This window comes from Centruroides vittatus, unplaced genomic scaffold, assembly GCF_030686945.1.
Source record: "Centruroides vittatus isolate TY-2023 unplaced genomic scaffold, ASM3068694v2 contig_1506, whole genome shotgun sequence".
NCBI lineage: Eukaryota > Metazoa > Arthropoda > Arachnida > Scorpiones > Buthidae > Centruroides > Centruroides vittatus.
Window position 1 is genome coordinate 583,357 of NW_027120931.1, and position 20,793 is coordinate 604,149.

At 28.6% G+C, this 20,793-nt stretch overlaps 1 protein-coding gene across 1 annotated transcript in view; it reads left to right on the forward strand.

The window, feature by feature from the left end:
- LOC136968673 (neuroglian-like) overlaps nt 1–20,793 on the forward strand; it is a 70,770-nt gene that overhangs the window by 12,455 nt on the left and 37,522 nt on the right. The window contains 4 exon segments of the mRNA XM_067262674.1: nt 12,864–13,072; nt 15,511–15,553; nt 15,555–15,602; nt 15,604–15,700. Coding sequence (XP_067118775.1) covers nt 12,870–13,072; nt 15,511–15,553; nt 15,555–15,602; nt 15,604–15,700 — 391 coding nt within the window. The 5' untranslated portion in view covers nt 12,864–12,869.

The following is a 20,793-nucleotide window of genomic DNA, read 5'->3' on the forward strand; positions in this document are numbered from 1 at the left end:
TTTGATAAATTAAGATGACGGTCGTAATTTTCAAGATTTATCGACGAATAAACTCATTAAATTTAACCGCAGGGTAATTCGAACGTCATTTTAGTGTAAAATTACTTTCTTGAATGTACAAAAATGGGAAGGAAAGTCTCCCGATTTATCTAAGTCGATGTGATTTACGCGAATGTCATTTTGATGAGGAAGTGTTAATAATCGTAAATTTTCTCAAAGTCTGGGTTTAAATAATTCAATGCAAAGATAATTTGTGTAGAAATGTATAAAATTGAAGTCTGAATAGAATGTACGAGTAAGAAAGATCTGTTTATAAATATTTGTAGCCATATATAGGTAATTTTTATATTTATAGCAACGAAATTTAACGTATTAGTCTGCATTTAAGCAATTTTTTCAATTAGATTTTTCACTTTCACAATCACTTCTACCAAATTAACGTATTAGCCGTACGTGTTAATTAGGCTGCAATTTTCAAATTGAGGATTCCCACTATCGTCCGTCCGCGTGTCTGTCTGTTATTCATTAATCTCGAGAAGGGAGCTGGATAGATGAAAATCGAGACCACCGAACATAAAGCTTGTTTTTAAGTTAAAATACGATTAAAAATTGTAGATCGGCATTGTGACGATTCCACAATAAGTAAATAGCTCGTTAAACATGTTTTTGTTTGGGGAAAAATGTGTTACATGCAAATTAGCACTTAACGGTTAATAGTTTAACCCGTATTTATTATTTTTTCCCCATAGTATATGTATATTTTTTTATAGAAAATTATTCATAAGGAAGAACGACACACATTTTTTAAAAGTTTACATTTGAAGTGGACTTTGCTTAAGTTTTGTGAAGAGAAATAAAAAAAACTTGTAACCGTTTCTCCCCCTTTCAACGGTGAAAGGTTTGCCACGTTCCCGGGTGTACGGTTATTTAACCGTTTAAAAAGGGGTAAAATAATTGTAAATCCGTCCGAACATCGTAAACGTACAATTGTCAAGAGAGTTCTGTCGAGATTTAGCAAGAGTTCGCGGTATTCAGCCGGGTGTTGTAGCCGTACAGCGACGCATTTTTCTGAAATAACCTTTGGACTCGCTCTGTTTACTCGACTAGAAGACCGTTATTTAAATTAGTTTTTACTTTGTGTTATTAGAAATAAATTGAATTATAATTAAGAGCATTGTCATCAGCAATAAATTAATAATTTCGACATTTATAATTATTTCCTTATGAATTTATTATTACTCTTGTAGCGTCGTTAAGCGCTTGGATTTTTGTTTAATCAGTTCGTTTTTAATTAGATTTAAATCGTTTCGGTTAATCCGACGGTAAAACATTTTAGAAATATTTAGAATTTGAAAGGTTTTCATATTTAAAAATGAATTTTTGCCTCTAAACAGTTTGTCACTTCTACATAAAGTAGCCAGTTTATTTGTTATATTGTAATGAAGTGGCAGAAGTTTTTGTTTTTAATTTCCATTAATAACGCAAATATTGTGATAAAGAAATGAAATATTATCACCAAAACAGTGTTGGAAATACCGTAAACGTACACGAAAAGTTCTTACTTTTTAATTAAATTTAGTTCAGACGTTTTCTTTTAAGGACTCGGCGTTATTTTCCTTGTCGTGTTGATATCATCCGGTCGTCCCGCTTAAATTCACCTGTTTTATATTATTGATAATTGGCTCCATCCTGGTCGTAGTCGATTTTTCGTGCGGCCATAAAGAATTTTTAATTCTTTTATAAATTAATACGCTATTTGTATTCGATTTATTTAAGTAAAAATTCTGTATTATCAAATTTTAATTCTGTAAAATACTTTATTTACATATTGGATTTTATTACCTGATGGATAAATTAGAGATTATATACTGTATTAGGAAGATAATCAGTGTGTTTTAAAATAAGGGGTATTTTCCTACTACAGAAAACAATGAGATCTACAATCTATATAATCATCGTTGAGTTAAACCTTCAAATTTTTGAATGTCGCTACGGTTAATGTTACCTTAGGTAGCCAAGATGGCGGCTCGTCTCTAATTCCAGCAAGGAAACAGTGGCACGCGCGTTCTAACCTAACCTATTCTAATAATTTGGTTGCTAATAATTATGGTAATTTATTAGAATAGGTTAGGTAAGGTTAGAACGTGCGTCCCCACTGTTTCCTTGCTGGAATTAGAGACGAGCCGCCATCTTGGCTACCTAAGGTAACATTAACCTAATTGGGTCGCAAAATCCTGGAAAAAATTCGTTATAGGGAAATTTCGTTATACATTAATTACACTTTTTGGTAAATAACGTAATATAAACGTAATTTTAAGTGTTAGTTTTAACTACATTTTCCCAAAAAATCGAAGTTTTTGTTGCACAAAAGAATTAAAAAATGCTATCTCTTCGTAACATACTGCACATTTATCAAGAGCATTATGGTTTATAAACTAGGTGAAAAAAAAATAAAGGCATTGCAGCAAAATTAGGAACTCGCAGGAGTTCCTAATTTTGCTGCAATGTCTTTATTTTATTTTATGTTTTTGGGCCTTTATCAACTTCCCGCAGCACATTGTTTTAGTAATGCTTAAATGATTAAGCACTATATTAATTAGCAGTATTAAATAAAATAAAATTTCACTGATCTCAGAAATTGTCAAAATTACCACCTTTCCAACTTTCTTGACATTTGTTGATTTATAATTAATAAATATCAACTAATTTTTGAGGTTAATGAGATTTTATTTTATTTAATAAGCATTTGTTAATTGTAAATCGCTTATCTTTCAATAAGGACAATTTGGACTTAATTGGACATAAGAGAGATTTCTGATCCTTTATAGCTGGTAGCCACATGGAGGTGGATTACAGGATGGTTTCAAAAGCTAACGACCAGTATTTCTCACACCTGGGCCGTGGTTTTACAAAGGGTTTACGGATTGATACCTGAAACTGAAACAGAATCTAAATTCGAACTTGACCCAGAGGGAGTAATTAACTTTAATGATCCATGGTCCTTACAAATTAAAAAAAGAATTGTTGTATAGAAATTTAACTTTGTTATTTAGAAGAAATTTTACATATATTTTTGGCTGAAAGAGCAGTGTTTGATGCAAAAACTTTTTATAGGAAGAAATTTGCTAGATAGAAGTTCATAATATGGAAGTTTGACTGTAATAAGTTGTGCTTTTTTTTATACTTAAAAAATGGAATTTGTAATATATAGATCAGTTTAATCAGTTATTTTTCAATACATTTGTACAGTACCTAAGAATATCAACTATAATCCATTCAATATGTTTATATTTGAAGCAGTATTTTTTAGAAGTAGCTCATATTGTATGCAGACTGATGCAGATGATATCTTGAATTCAGTATTTTGAATAAATATACTAAATAGCCATATTAACTGCAGAGATTTCCTTTTCGAAATGGTTTAAAGAACATAACTTGTCCTTTATAATGACTAAAATATTTCACAGTTGTTAAATAGTTTGGAATTAGTAGAATTATGTGAAAATCTAGATATTTTTCTGGGGTTTTTACAGTATTTTACGTACTTACCTGAAATAGAGGTACATCTCCAAAACAAATTCAAAATCATGGTGCATCTTAGAATCAAATAAATGATGTAATATCAATTAAAACAGCCAAAATGTCTGGAAAATCAGCAATAACAAACATTTTTTGAATGAAATTCGTTAGTTTTTTTCATAGAAAACTATGATTTATATATTTGTTCTAATGAAGACATTATTTTTATGATGATCTGTTCATTAGCTTTAAACAACAATTGGATATAATAAGATTGTTTGAATTAAATTAAGAGTGCAGTTAGTTAAAAATAAAATAGCATGGATTGTTTGCTACATATCCTCAATGTATGAGAATTAAATTAAATAATTTCATTTCTTATAACACATACAAACAAATTGTTTATTAATATTTAAAGGTATAAATAAAACTATAAATGATACAAATGGTGACATCTTTTCGTGTCAGATTGTTCTGTAAATTTGAGTAAAATCTCATATCGCTATTAATACAAGTGTCAAACAGCATAAGGTTAATGTTAGGAATTAGTACAGACAGAGGTCTTGCACACAGAATTGTGAAAATGCATTAAATTTTTAATGTTTTTAGATCATGTATATCTTTGTATTGTTGAAATCATTCCATATACTGTTAAGTCATAAGAATATACTGCAGTAATTTTATTAATATTAATGGTATTCAGCTAATATAGTAGTTTAAACTTGATTTAATAATTATAATTTATATCCTATAGTACAACAATATGCTAATGTATTCATTGGTATATTAATATGTATAAATTGCTATCACATAAACAAAAATGATTAATTTTTACGACGAAAACAATCTTTGTAAAGTTTAAAGTTTCCATTGTATTTCTGAATAATTTTTGTAAATAAATAAAACTTTATCAAAGTTTAAGTTTTCTTATTGTAGGAAATTCATTTTTTGTGTTACATACGTATATTTATTTATTATACAAAGACAAAAATGAACTCGATAATATATATATATAATAAAAGGAAGTGTCGACCTTATATTTCGCATACATTTTTTAATTTTTTCCTTCTTTTTTCCAGATTGATTTAAAATGTGTAAAATGCTTTAAAGTTTTATTTTATAAAGATATATTTTCATTGTCACGGTTCATTATTTAATTGTAAATTCATCTAACAAACTGTTATTAAATAATAATATTGTTCTACAATAACTACTAAAAAAAATTATGTCAAGATAATTTTATAATCATATTACCATCATGATTATCTGAATTAGTTTTTTTCCCCCCTTCTTTCTGAAACATGTTCTATTTAAAGCTTAATATTTTTTTAGATGAACTATATATGAATAAATATAATTATAACATGTAAGAGATAATATTCTGTCAATTATATAATGAATTTATGAAATAAGTAAATATTTATCTTAAAAAATAAACTCCAAATTGCTAATTAGTAGATAAACATGTTTTTTGTGGATTACAGGAAAAGGAATTATTTAGAAGAGTCTTCCGATTTCACAGAAATGGCTTGTGTATATACAGTATACAGGTCTTGTTCCACTAACATTAATTGATCCAGAACCCGGAGGGGGGGATTAAAAATATTTGAATAATTAATAAGTACTTTTTATCAAAATGTGCATAACAGTTGTATTGCAGATGGTCCTATAAACCATATTTGCTAACATAAATGTTTAAAAATGTTTGAAGTCGAGATAACGAGATGGATGCATCTATATACAACTAATGTTTTTGCACTTTAGCTCACGAGGATTAACTCGTATTTATTACGACCTTTATATAAAAATATACAAAATATAAGAATTCTTACTATAGAAGTGTGAGCCGGGACATGTCTGTTATTCCTTGTTCCGAGATATTTAACGGTTTGCATTTCAATAGATTTTAAAAAATTGATAAGCACTAACAGACGACTTTTATGTATTTTGTGTTGTTATATAATGTAAATTTACTATGCAATAGTGTTTATCCATGCTAGCCGAAGAAATTGAAGATTTCGTGATATTCAAATGGACTTACCTCACTTTCAAAATTAATGAATTATTATAATTGTTAATTAAATTATATATTTATCGCTTTATATTTTTAATTTTATTTAGGGTTTAGCATTTTAAAGTATTCACGATAAACAAGAGAAATGTATGGTAATAAATTCATCGTGCCTGTTATATTTTTTTGGTGTAATTGGTCTAGTTTCTTATACAAAGACGATGGTTTTATATTTCAAAAAGTACTCAATCTAACTCGTTGTGATGATAAATCAATTTTAAATGACTTACACTCCTGTACGTATGCTACTTAAATCAAATGGTGATGTACTGTACGTGAATATTACACAAGTTTTACGTTTTTACGGCATTGCCTGTATTACTAAATTTTACCTGAGCTAAATTATACAGTAAAATATTACGATATCATAATAATATGGATCCAGGACAGACTTTGACCACTTCCAAAATAAACATGTTTGCAAGACAGTTAATCATCAAAACGTCCATTGTCAAAATATTAAAAATGTTGAATTATTTTGACTGTAGATTGTTTACAGATAAAAAAGATTATATTAAATTTTATCTATTGTTATCTTAACCTTCATTTTTTTCAAAGATGGACTTGCCCCACTTTGAAAATACATACCTCACGTAAGACTCCGAAGAATTCGTACTATAAAAATATATTCATTTTTTGTGTTTTTTCAAAAATGATTCTACATATACAGTGGTTGATCGGTTAACAAACAGTTAGGATAGCAAACAACCAACACTTCACTGAACAAACATAAAAAGAAGCGACAGAAAATATGATTTTCCCCCTTGTCTTCAGGTAACAATTTGAAACCTTTCAAAGCATGGGAGATGTCAACATAGACACTTAACCCGATATCAATAGGATAGTGTCTCCCTGAACTTTGAAACTCTCCATTGTAATTCCAGCTTTTTTGTTTACTTTTCTGACAAATAATTTTTATAGTCTTAGTTTTGTGTCTGTTTTTATTTTCTAAAGGTGAGAGTTTAACTGTTCTATTGGATATTCGTTAACTTTTTAACACCAAAATTTCGAATTTCATTTGGGCTCAGCATTTACATAATTCTTTCGTACACTAGTTGATTTCTGTTCTCTGAACTTTTTTATTTCAAAAAGAAACTGTTAATATTATGGATCCTAAAAAGAGTGGAGTATCAAGAACTGTGTTCCCCATAGAAACTAAGCATGAGATGAAATTGTGACAACTGCTAGAGATTCAAAATTGGAGGTGAATAAAGATGACATTGAAGAGCTCATAATGGAGTCTGAAACTGATCCAACAACAGAAGAACTCCAAGAACTCTTAAATGAAGAACACCAAGAAACTTGGTGAGATGTGTTTTCTTCTGAAAAAGAGGAAGAGGAAAGAGGATCGATGCCGACATCTGCTATTAAAGACCCTTTGAAGAAGTGGGAGGATGTCAGAACAACGGTCTTAGAATGGCATCCAAACCAAGTTGAGGTTAATAGGCTTAGGGATCTCTACAACAACAATGCTATTAATTACTTCCAAAAAATCCCAAAGAAGAGAGAAGCAGTCGACATTGGACATATTCTTTAATTCCTACAAACAGAAAAAATATGACTAATAAAAATACAAGACTGCATATATATATATATATATATGTGTGTATTTTTATTATTACATATAAATAAACGTAGTAAGAAAGTATAAATTTTTTATTTTTTGGAGTCTTCAGAATGAATTAATCAAATTTCTGTAAAAACCTATGGTACATCGATAATCGGTTAACGAACAATTTGGATAGTGAACAGTCTTGGAATAGATTATGTTCGTTAACCAATCACCCACTGTATTAAATTTTGTAATCTTATGTTGTTAGCATTATTCTAATGCTTTGATGACATAATTGTCTTTCATACTGTCTTGTTTCCATGACAACAATGTTTCTCAATTGAGTTTCCGAAGAGGAGCATTACATTTAGAAAGCTATAGAATATTCGATTTTGTTAATTTACTACTATTTTTTATATTCCATTAAAAGCGACCTTTTCTACTTTTATTTTATTACTCCATACATTACATTTTCACTTCTTATTTATGACATTTTGCAAAAAGTGCTGTTCAAATGCAGATGACATTAGTTTCTTTTGAAGAAGATCCTAAGCAAAATAAAGAAAAATCAGGAAATAAATGGAATACAAAATCCTATAACAGAAGTCATTTTGGTTAAACAAAAAGCACACCTAACATTCAAATATTGCATTTGAGGAAGAAGACTAATGCATATAATACAAATTTGATATATATTAATAATCAAATAATACAGCTGGCTTCTTATTGAATTATAATATGGCTACTTAATTTGTTTAGTAATTTATCGTAATAATTAACTAACTATTTTATAGCCCAGTAAGAATCTAACTTTACCATTTGTTTATTAAGCCTAATGCATATATAGTTCTCTGCTTTTTTTAAATCATAATAAAGAAATTCTACTTAAATCCTAATAATTTTAGGTTTTCCAGCACAAATTTAGCAGTATCAAAACTATTGTTTTTTAAAAAGTGTGCACCAAAAGAACCTTGTTAGCTGGGATGCTATCAAAGTTTTAAGGCAACAATTTTGGCACCTCTAAGAATAGACGGAAAAGCCTGAAAGTACTAGAATTTAGGTGGATTTTCATTTTGATCTTGAAAATTCAGGAAAACAATACACTTTAAGGACATTGGAGTAATAAAAATGGTTAAAGCTTGGGGTTTTTAATTTAGTTTTGCAGTTAATAATTTACTCTTAAAAATGATGCATGTTCTTGCTTTTGTTAGTCTTTGGGTGCGACTATACAGACGCGAGCGAGAACATGTGGTGAGAAGAGGCGAGACACGATAAATATCAAAACCTGTCAGATATGTGCAAGAACCAGAAATTTGCTCTCGCCGGCATTATTTTTCGCTTCTCACTTGTGCATGGTTTTCCTTTGCAAAAACTAAATCACTCGCTACCTCTCGCTCGCTCTAAATTCACGTCTGCATAGTCGCACCCTTTGGCTCACTTTAACAGCCAAAGTATGCCAGCTTTAACTTATGAAATATAAGACTATGTTTATAAACATCTCAAAGCTTGATATTTAATAATGAAACCAAACAATTGCTGGATTTAAATTGCGCTATTATTAATAATTAAATACTGAGTAATTTGGTACTAGAGATAGGCATTACGTTCCATTTCTAGTATCAATAATACCATCTCTCATAATTAAATATAATAAGAGATGATGCCTAACATCTACCTCTAGTACAAAATTACCCAATATTTAATTTTTAATAAGACTATGTTATTTTTAAGAAGCTTAAATGTTTCGAAAACATTTATATAAATGTTAAGTTATGAGTTTTTCAGTTTAATTAAAAGCATTTTATTTGTTTTTTGAGATGACGTATATGTCTGGCAAAAAGAATCTGTCACGTTTCTTTCAACATGTGTTTATTGTCAGTTGTAAAACTTGTTTTTAATTAAGATTTAAATATATTTTTTAATAATAATTCAAAACAATAATCTGTAAAGAGCTTATGAAATAGATTTAAATATTTCATAAGTTCCTCATAATTAAATATACATATGTATAATTGTTAATTGTATGACAGTATTAATAAAAATGTGTGTGTAATTATTTTTATACAATATTAATTTTCATGGCAGCAAAAGTGTCCATGTCAATGCATTGACTGTATTTGTAAAAATTTGAATCATTCTGTTTGTAATTTGGATTTTTGGCAATTCAATTAGTTAATATAACTTATATCAAAAATTAAATTGAAGTATTAATGAAGTATGTCATTTGACGATAACAATAATGAATATATTATAAATTTTTTGACGGTGTCAATCGCTTATAATTAAAAAACACATAATTCATGAGATAATCTTCTTTCATAAAAACATATATATTAATGTTTTTTTATTAGGTGCACTCTTCTTACGTTAAAAAAAAAATATAGTAACAGTTTAAATATAGATAAATACAGTTGCCAGTTGCCTGGTAATTATGCAACTGTATAATTACTGGGCTATAAATAAATAAATTTGTTTGTATTTTGATAATTTAGCATATTTAACTATTTATATTTGCTTCACTACTTACTATGAACATAACAGCTATTAATGTGCGGTAAGGTCTCGTATGTGAGTACGTATGTTTTCGTGGAAGGTGACTAGTTAAGTTAATTCACTCCCAACACTGCTAAATCTAGCACATAAATAAGTAAATTGGGCTTCCCCAGCTTTTGACATTCTGAATACACGAAATGCTAGTCAATATAATGAACATTTTTCTCTCGTAATGCACTTGAGATACTCTAATTTGTAAACTTTTAACAGCATGACTTCCCTGTTGACCAACTGATGAGAATGTTCATCATGTATCTTTTTAGCACATTATTTGTTTCATCTAAAATAAAAAAAAATACTTGTTTTCTATCCTGTATACAGTATAATAAAATTTTGTTCTGTATATTCAGAAACAACAGACTGACTCAGATGTTTGTTATTCTAAAAACCTAGGAAAAAGTTTTAAACACATTGTAGCATTGTAAATTGTTGCATAAATGTCTACAACTATGTGAGACAGAGCACAAATTTATGTGGAATGTTGTTTTAGATGATATTGTTTTATGCGGCACTCGATACGTAACTGCTGCATAAAACAAAGACCATACTGTATATATCTAAATATTAACAGGTATCATGTTAAAAAATAATTATAATCTAAAATATAAATTTATATTATCCATTTCTTAATGATGATGGGTAAACTTGGGAAGTTGAGGTACAGATTTTCTTTCAAAAAGTACTAAAAATGTGTAAAAGTAAAATCATTTTATTGCACATAAGAGTAGGCATAGAACACACAAAACTCAAGAAAATTATACAAAATTTAAATCAGTTAATCACTTTTGGAATCTGATCCATTAGCTTTATAGTTTACACTTGTGTGTTTCCAAGTACATAGTATTGTACTTGCAAACACACAGCCTTTCTGCATTCTCCATGGTCAGCCATGGATGGCATGAGGAAAGCAAATCTTTAAACTGAGATCTGTTGATTGAGAGAGAACAATTTCTCAACATCAACACACGCAAGAGGAGTATATTTGGTTTTTGCTAAAAACTCTAGATTTTGTGAGTGAAGAGAATTGAAAATTATGTTTTGAATATCTAGACATTTGCTTGGAGTATTCTAGTTTTTCTAATGCAAATTCATTCAACTGGTTTTTAGCATGTTTAAAAATCTCCCACTGCTTCTCGGTAGACAGGCTACTTTCCCAATCTTAGAAACTGAATTTTTGAGAAATATGTATGAATGAACAGTGTAGAGTTTCTTTAACAAGGCTTCTTGTTTCAACAGACTCTTGAGTTTCATTGGAGTCACTGCCCAGCTTCATTCCAGTCCTTTCAGTCCAGTTTATCAATGAATGTTTCCACGAGTAAGAAACTTTTGCCGTAAAAACAGGCCACTTGAATCCACGTGCTCCCACATGATTATCACAGTGTTTTGGGAATAGCCAGCCAGTTATCTTTTACTTTCCCAGCTGTTATAACAGAGGAAAAGTATGTCAATCTGGCAAAAATATTTTTTCCTCAAATTTTTTGTGTTTTTGGACTCAGGATACCTTGAAATGTCAATAAATGCAAAAAAATTTAGAAGGGGTTTTCTGTATGTATTGATAGTGTGTGTGTGTGTGTCTGGGACGTGATTTTGTTCACCCTCTTTGAAGCTTAATAACTCTTGTGCTTTTTATCAAAAATTTCTGAAATTTGGTAGGGAAGTTTGTTTATTAGATAGATTGATGCTATTAAGTTTTTGTGGTTAAAAGTCGAGGGGGTGAGGAGACAAAGGGAGTTGTGTGTATCTCCAGTAGGATCGGTCTTAATAACTATTTTACTCGTTATATTAGCATTTACAATTTTTTATAAAACCCATCCCTACCCTCAAAATTAGGCTTTTTGCCATTTTATAAATTAAAAATATAAAAAGTTTTTAATAATAAAATCTCATAACAGATGACACTACACGTGCAGTTTTAAATGTTGCTGGAAAGTTAAGTAACTTGTTGCTGGATTTTCTATATAGATGTACAGGACATTTAATCAAAGCCTATTTTATTTTCGAAATGAAATCATTGGTCTAGAAAATTTGCCCTAATTACTTCACATACCCTGTTAAGGCAATGGGCAAGACAAGTAACATATCTCAGATTTAGATACATCAACTTTATATCTGAGCATGCACTTAGCATTTATGTTGCTTGGTTTAGTACAAGTAATGGAACTTTTTCATACGGAATGGCAAAGTTTCACAATTTGGTACATGCATCATTGAATGCCTGTGTAATAGCTGTAGAATTTGCTTTTCTAATTCATAGACTCTTAACAGCTTGGCTCCCCTGTTAATAGACTGACAAGAACGTTCAGCATGTACCTTTTTAGCGTGTCTATTGTTTTGTACAAAATTAAAAAATGGATCGTTTCATACTATTTTCTGTATTATTATTATTTTTTTTTTGAAATTTACTTCATATGCAGCCAGCATGTAGATTCTCCTTAGCAGATTTTGGTCAGGGATTGAGTGATGTGCTGCTTAATTTGTGTAGAATTTATGGTAACATTACACAGATTGTATCTCAAAATACTATCATAGATTATAATTCTTTTGTCTTTAAAGCTATTTACTAACTTATTCAGTTTTGGTATCTTTGGCATTTTTAAAACTGGTAAGCTATCATGTCACTGTCACACTCCTACCTCACTGTAATGAACAATGGAATTGTCCTCATTATTATACAACAGACGACTGTATTTAAAATATATATTTAAAAAAATATATTAATGATTACAAATTTAATTTTAGATTTATAAATAGAAAGAGAAAAATGCACAAAATACTCAATTTAAGTATAAAATGGGAGAAAAATGATCAAAAATGTGTTCAGCATTAAGAAAGGGGGAACTAATACACCTCCAAACAACTGTAAACTTAATTAATAAAGAACAATTCTATGAAAGTCCTTATACAAGTATTGAAAAGAGAGGGAGCATCTGAACTTCCCAACTTTAAATTAATGATGGGCTTTAATTCAAGTGTAACAGCTTTGGTATCATATATACATAAAGAAGGCTTTATTTACATAGATATTAAAAGAAAAATGATGGCTTCAAAAACATTCAAATGTAGAAAAATATTTATTATATTTAGTTTCATTGTTAAAAAAGGACTATATTTAAAATTCTTTTTGGCTATTTGACAAGTAATAAACAATTTATCTTTGAAATGTTATAGGAAATTATGACGACTTTAAGGATATGGCAGCTTCTTACAATATATATCCCCGTGCTGCACGTGACTTCGGTAATAGCGGCAGTTCAGTATCCTCCTACTATGATCAAACAGCCACCTTATGAACAGTTGTATCAAGTTGTACAAAATCAGGACGAACGTGATAAACCGTTTACTTTAGAATGCGAAGCCGATGGAAATCCCGAACCTGTGTAAGATTTTTATTTTCATTTCTGATTAACTAATTGATAATTATATTTGAAATTTTTATAGTCATTTCATTGAAAAAGATCAATACCTATTCTACGAGTAATAATAATAGGTTCTAATAAAATACTATTTTAAGTTTAAAAATTTTAAAAATTACATATATGATTATATATGCAATGAAATCGCGATTTACAGCTATCATCTGTCTCGTGTTGACAGTAAACTGAATTACTCCAAATATTAAGAATTGCTGAATATGCAGTAATAAGGTCTTTACTCAAGTGGTGATAAAATATTGATTGCAATACAAAATTGTATAGTAATTTATAGTTACTGTAAAGAGTTCTCTATTTAATATCATTGTATTTTTTAATAATATCTTTACGACGAAATAATTTTGAAAAATATTGTAAATACTAATAACGAAATTAACGAACTAAAAAATGAAATATAGATTTTATCTTAATATATTAGTTTTAAAAATAAATAAATCTATTATTTGAAAAATAAGATGTTTAAGGCATTTTAATTATTATATTTTTGAAATAAAACATTAAAAAGCTGAATATTGTATGCTTTAAACCTATTCTGCTCTACGTGCGTCTATGTAAAAGAATTTTCTGAACATATTTAAAATACATATATATAATATATACAGGGTGATTCAAAAGATCTTAGACAAACTTTAAAGGTAGGTTAGGAATACAAAAACAAACCATTTTTACCTAGGAACATGTAGCAGAAAATACCATCCAAGTGTCCTAATAAACATGTTGTAAACCTTACATGTATTCCTTTCTGCCTGATTCTTCCTATACTAGTATTCTGGGTGGTATTTGTGGTTAAGTTCCTATGTAAAAATGATTTTTGTATTCCTGGCCTGAGTTTAAAGTTTGTCTAACATCTTTTGAATCATCTTGTATATACTGTATATCAAAATACTCGAATAAAAGTAAATCGGTGTACCCTCGTAGGGCCCACAGAACAGAAAAACTGACGAGGATACTAGCTATCTTATTTGAATTTTATTTAATCATTATTAATGGTGCAATATTCTTTTGTTTCTTTTTTATTTCAACTTTTATTTGTAGCATTTTTATCATTTTCAGTAACAGTGGAATGTCATGGTTAAAGGTTCAAAATTTGATTAATCTAATTACTTTCTAACTTTGTTGACCATTATGAAGATCTTATCTGTATCAGAAAGATTACTCATAGCAAAGGAATGACAAACATCTCAAGTTACATTATATCTGAGATGTATATTTTATCAATGAATTCTTTACAGATTATAAATAATACAGTGAAAATTAATTTCTTTATCATTTATTACCAAGTATTTCAGTTTACCGATAGAAAATTCGGCATTAATTCTCGACGAAAAATTGTAATATTTACGTTCCCAATATAAACATGTATTATATAATTACATTGACTGTTCTAATTTAGTGTTTAGTGAATTAAAACGTTATTAAAAAAAAATTCTTTTTTTTTTAATCTAAAATTCTTAAAGATTTATTCAAATTTCTTTTAAAAAAATTTATATTAAAAACATGACAACATTTAAAATAAATTAATTTAAAATATAAGGTCACAATATTTTAACATTAATACATTGATGACATAATGAAGAGATTGAATCAAATTGAATAAGAGTGTATAGACCTTGACTCTATCCATTAAAACAATTTAGAACAAAATCATGAGTCAGTCTAATTATATTTAATGCGAAAGTCGCGTAAAAAAATCGGCTGTAATTATATAATTAAGAACTTTTTTTAGACAAAATTTTTAAAAATTGAAAAAGAAAAAGGTAATTTTTGTTTATTTTGTATTTTTAAAAAATTCCTTAATTTATTTAACAAAATTATAAAAGTAAATTAATTTCATATATTTAATGAATGTGAAAATAATTAATATTATGATTAAATATAAATTATGTATTAAGTCAATCTCCATATTTAAATTTTAATAGTAAGGAATGAATTTTCACTTCTCGACGGAACCGTCGAGAAGTGAAAATTCATAAAGCATTCGACGTTAACTATGAACATTAATAAAAAATTGTGAGGTCAAAAATTCTTTATTATTTAGTTTAACCACTTTTTAATGTTTTGAATAATTTTATAATTTTGCTTTTAGAATTTTTAAAATGTTTTATACAATACTTTATATAAACAATGACTTAACAATCCTGATTTCTGATTAAAACCAGACTTTCTTCAAATTATTGGGCTATGATAACTATGCTAAAATTATCACCAGATGGCTGCTTAACAACCTATCTAATCCTGTATGTAATTATTAAATTAGCCTAATCGTAGCCTGATTTTCGGCAGACTGTCCGGCTTTGGCGATACTTTATTAGCTGTTTTTTGAATTAAATTATTGGAAAAAATGCTAAGTTTTTAGAAGCTTTTTTTTAATATTAATATTTTAGGTACCGATGGAATAAAAATGGGTTGGAATTTGATTACGTATCCCTACGATAAGCGAATCAGTCAACAGCCCAGACGAGGAACGCTTTGTATTTACGAAACCTGAAAATATTGACGAAGGTCTTTATCAGTGTTTTGCCGAAAATATCCATGGTACATCGGTTTCAAATTCAGTCTTTTTAAGAAAATCTGGTAAGTCTTTTTCCATAACTTTTTTTTTTTAAATATTAGTACTATAAACTACAGATTAAATTCCACACTATTACACAAGATTCTATTCTATAAATAAAAAAATTCTGCTTAACACCAAAATTTTCTTGTTCTAAATGCTGTTTTAGACAAATTTTACATAATTTTAAAAATTGTGAATATCAGTTTTTAAGTTCAGCATCTGGAATAAAAATTTAAAATGATAACTTCTGTGTAAAATAAATATTAAAACATTTAGGATGAAATATATTTGTACAACATTGAAGACAAAATACAAAAAGAAAATATTTTTGAAGTCTTTTAAGGTCCATTCACAATCATTAGATCATACTTTACACTAGCGGTAAACACTATCCTTTATAGACTCTTCTATTTCTATACATATGCAAATTATTTAAAATGTTTTAAGGCCCTTCTCTGACCTGTACTTTTTAATCATTATTTTACAAAGAAATGTTTATTAATAATCTGATGTCACAGGAACTTTTAAATAATTTGCATGCATATAGGCAGAGAAGAGTCTATAGAGAAAAGTTGACTCTGCTAGCATTGTGTTCTGGTGATTGTTAATGGAGGTTCAGAAAACTTCAAATGTTTTTTTTTTTTTTTTGTCTTCAATATTGTATGATTTCTATATTACTCATAGTTTCAGAATAATAATATTTATTATTAAACGGTGATCCCACTAGCATGTCATATAAGTCTCCTCTCACATACATTATATATGAAGAGTGACTAATTGTATAACAGTTTTTAGTGTATTACCCAATAGATATTTCAATATAACACCCACTGAGTACTCCATATTTATTGTTTTGTTTCCAAGAAATTTTTACGATCTATCAAATAGTTTTAGTATTTTTAAATACTACTGTATAAACCTATAAAGATCTAAAACTATTAGATTTTCATTGCCAAATTTTATATGGAATTTACATAAAGATTGATATTTCTTCTTTAAGTTGTGATAAAACATATCTTTTAATCTTTAAATAGTCAGCACTTATTTCATCTTATTTCTGCATATTAGTTACTTCACATTGTTGTTATGTAAAAAAATGGTTTAATTTAATCTGTATTTATTAGATATATTTGCTGTGTAACAGACTGACAAGGGAACTGTCGGAGTGTCTTTTGATAAATATTAATAAAATTTAGTTAATGATTACGTTAAAAGTATACAAACTCTATATTAAATTTGTAATATTCACTAAAAGTATTAATCAGGGTTAGTAATAATCAAATGTCGTACTATTTTATATTAGTTTAACACAAATACGAAAATTTTTAGTAGTGAAATGGTTGCGAAGGAAGACGACGATATCACATTTACAGAGTAGAATAAGGAATAAACTCAAATAAATGTTATATGAAAGATTACATTGCGGCGGTTGGCAACACAGCGTTTGACCGTCATCCTCAACCTACATGACATTTAACTAAATTTTATTAATATTTATTAAAAGACACTCTGACAGTTCCTTTATGAGTAATGTTACTGAAAAATAATTGATTAAATAGCTATTAATTTTTGTCTAAAACAAATAAAAGCTTACTGGAATTATTTCTATCCGATAAAACAACAACCTTTTTTTACGTTTCAGCACTATTTTTAATTACGTAAAAACGTTTTCATTTACGTTTTTTAATTACGTAAAAACGTTAACTGAAGATGGCTGCTTAAAGCAGTTGAAAACGTTTTTACGTAATTAAAAATAGTGCTGGAACGTAAAAAAAGGTTGTTGTTTTATCGGATTTGTCTAAAACTTCCTGTTAGTTTGTTTATAATTTTTCTGTTGAAATACAAGGAAAAGTAGCAAGCCATTCATCATTGTTTTAATTTATATCATAATGAAAATTTGCCTTGAGTTTTATCGATAAAAATGTAATCAGTATAGGATAAATATTGAATTAATTTCCTTGCAACTATTATTATCTACATAAGATCCTTATATGCATAAAATAATAGAAATCATGACTAAATTTAAATAAAAGACATACATGAAAGCTTTATAAATTATGAAGAAAATTTTAACCTGCAATAATATGTGCAATGTGGCAATTTTTTCCACATGTAATTTTCATTTCTTCAAATTGATGATATTGATAAATCCTGTATGTGTCAAATTTTAACATCATACATTGTTTAGTCTATGAGATATTATTTTGTTTGAACTTTCTATAGTAAATACAGGTACATATAAGTATCACTTCTAAACCTTTAGATTTCCGGTAAGATACAAGTTCAACTAAATAAACGTTTTTGATTCTCTACAGAGATCTGCTTCAGGTTCATAATCGTTCCAACTGTGGAATGCTAAGAATTCGAACATTTTTGAATACAAATTAATTTGAATAATTGTGCTAGATGTAACATATAGACAAAAGACCTCCATATCTGTATATTAATGCATTGGCTCATTCTTATGTGAAATTTATTGAAATTTATACAATTCCCCGACCTGATTGCTTTATAAATTTCAAGGGTTTCCAGGGCCCTGATGTGGTCCAGAATGATTTTCTTACGACAGTGGGGTTCTCTAAGTCTGCTTGTATATCTGGGTCTGTGGCGTATGTTGAAGGGCAGTGGTGTGCTTTCCTTTGTCAATGTCATATCCCAAATATACAAGCTGACTTAGAGAACACTCTCTCATAAGAAAATCATTCCAGACAGACCACATCAGGGTCCTGGAAACCCTTGAAATTTATAAAGCAAGCAGATCGGGGAATTGTATAAATTTCAAAGACAACAACACGATATCGTAAGTGTGGCAACATGCATATGAAGAGCATCCTCGTCAATAATTACATATTATTCACATAAGGATGAGCCAATGCATTAATATTCAGATATGGAGCTCTTTTGTCTATACATTATATCTAGCACAATTATTCAAATTAGTTGGTATTCAAAAACGTTCGAATGTCGAATTCTTGGCATTAGTTGGAACGATTATGAACCTGAAGCATATCTCAGTAGAGAATCGAAAACGTTTGTTCATTTAGTTGAATTTGTATCTTACCGGAAATCTAAAGGTTTAGAAGTGAAAATTATTCTGTTTACAGAACAATACCATTTTAAGGAATTCTTATTGGACCACTTGAAACTTTGGGTTAGCACGGGCTAATGTGAAATGAGTTCAATTAAAAATAAATGTTGGGAGGTTGAAGTGTTTTTCAGAAGGACCAAAAATGATTTTTCTGTATTTTTCAGGCACAAAATAAAGCCATAAAAACATTAAAATTGTTGAAGGTTACAGCATTCCAGGTTATTTTACCGAGACAAACATTCAAGGTCATAGCAACTTGCTGGTTGCCATGTCATTACAGAATATATAGGATTTTGACAACATTTGTGATGCCAGACTACCTCTTGCAGCAATCATGAGAGACCTCTGCAGTGTCATTGTTGATGACATTGGTCATCAAAAATGATGTCAGAGTGGAGTATATTTGTAATCATGTGAAAAAAAAAATCATACACAATTACATGTGCAAGATAGCAAATTTCCACACTAGTTCTTTGAGGACCTGTGATAAGCAAACAAAATGTTTTCAACTTTTAACATTTTACTCACTTAGATGGATAGTATGTAGCATGAGAATATATAAGTATAAATGCCATGATAAGTATGATTGCTAATACATTCAATGTTTTGTTTCTTTTAATAAGTTTAAAGAAAAAAGAATTGTTACTAAAAGAAATATGTAAGATCTTTGGTTTTGAAAGGATTTCTACCATTCCATGTATTTGAGCAGAATAATTATTATAAATAAACTAACAGCAGGCTTTAGACAAAACTTGATAGCTAGTTAGCAATTCTTATCCAGAAATATTAATAAATTATTTTTAGTTTAAAACAGTTAATTGTTTGTTTCAAGTATAAATATGATGACATAATTACTAGTGAACCATGGATTTGATGTATTTGGGTTGGTATACTTGTTATAAATGAAATGATTTAGTGTGAGATCTTAAAAATAGTTAAAACTTAGAAGGAAATAAAAATGTATAGAAAAGCTTTACTGATTTCGGAGCCAATAAATAAGCAGATTATCAAGCAAAACTATAGTAAATGCAAAAGCCATATGATGAATCTGGTGATAAAATGATATTTTTAGATTCTACAGTCTTAATTTACAGGTATAAGCCCAGTAAAATTAAAAGTAACATCTAGAGTTGCATATCAACTCACTTTATCTTTAAGCAATTTTCAATACTTATAATTCAGATAATTTTTAATAATTATTAAAAATTATAAGAATGGAATTTTTAAAAATCACAAATTTAATTAAAAAAATATGAACAGGAATTTTTTGATTTATAGATGTTAAAATAACATGTAAGTCAGGCAACTCTTCTTCAACCTTTATAATTTTTTTTAATGTAATAGGAATTCTTAAAGTTATTTTAAATCATTAAATATTTTTTCATATTAGTTGACAAGTTCTAAATCTAAAATTTATTTTATGATTCTTCATTTTTGAAATATCTAACTGAAAGAGAAATTAAAACTGTCTAATCACAGACAGATTATTTACACAGACAGTCAAGTAGCAAATATAATACACCAAGAGTTTGCAAACAAATTATTAGACATCCACAAACCATACTACAAATACATTCCACAGACAGTATTGGAAAACAACACACAAAATGTACTACGACAGAGCCATAATCACAGATTAAACAATTTACCACAACAGACCAGACATCACATTCATTGACAAACACAATAAAATCACATACATTACAGACATATCCATTCCAAACACTCACAATGTACAAAACACTTCACTGAAAAAATTAGCAAGTACATAGAACTCACCCAGGAAATAAAGCATCTGTGGAGGACGGATAGGGTGCTTATTGTATCTGTCGTTCTCTCCTGTACAGGTGTGATACCACACACACTACACAAAAGACTGGGAACATTACAATTGAATAGAAATACATACATCACACTACAGAAGGCCACTATATTGAATACATGCCATATTGTTAGGAAATTTCTGAATACAGACACTGACACTGACACTGATACACTTATTTAATTTTAGTTTTGTTTTGGTTG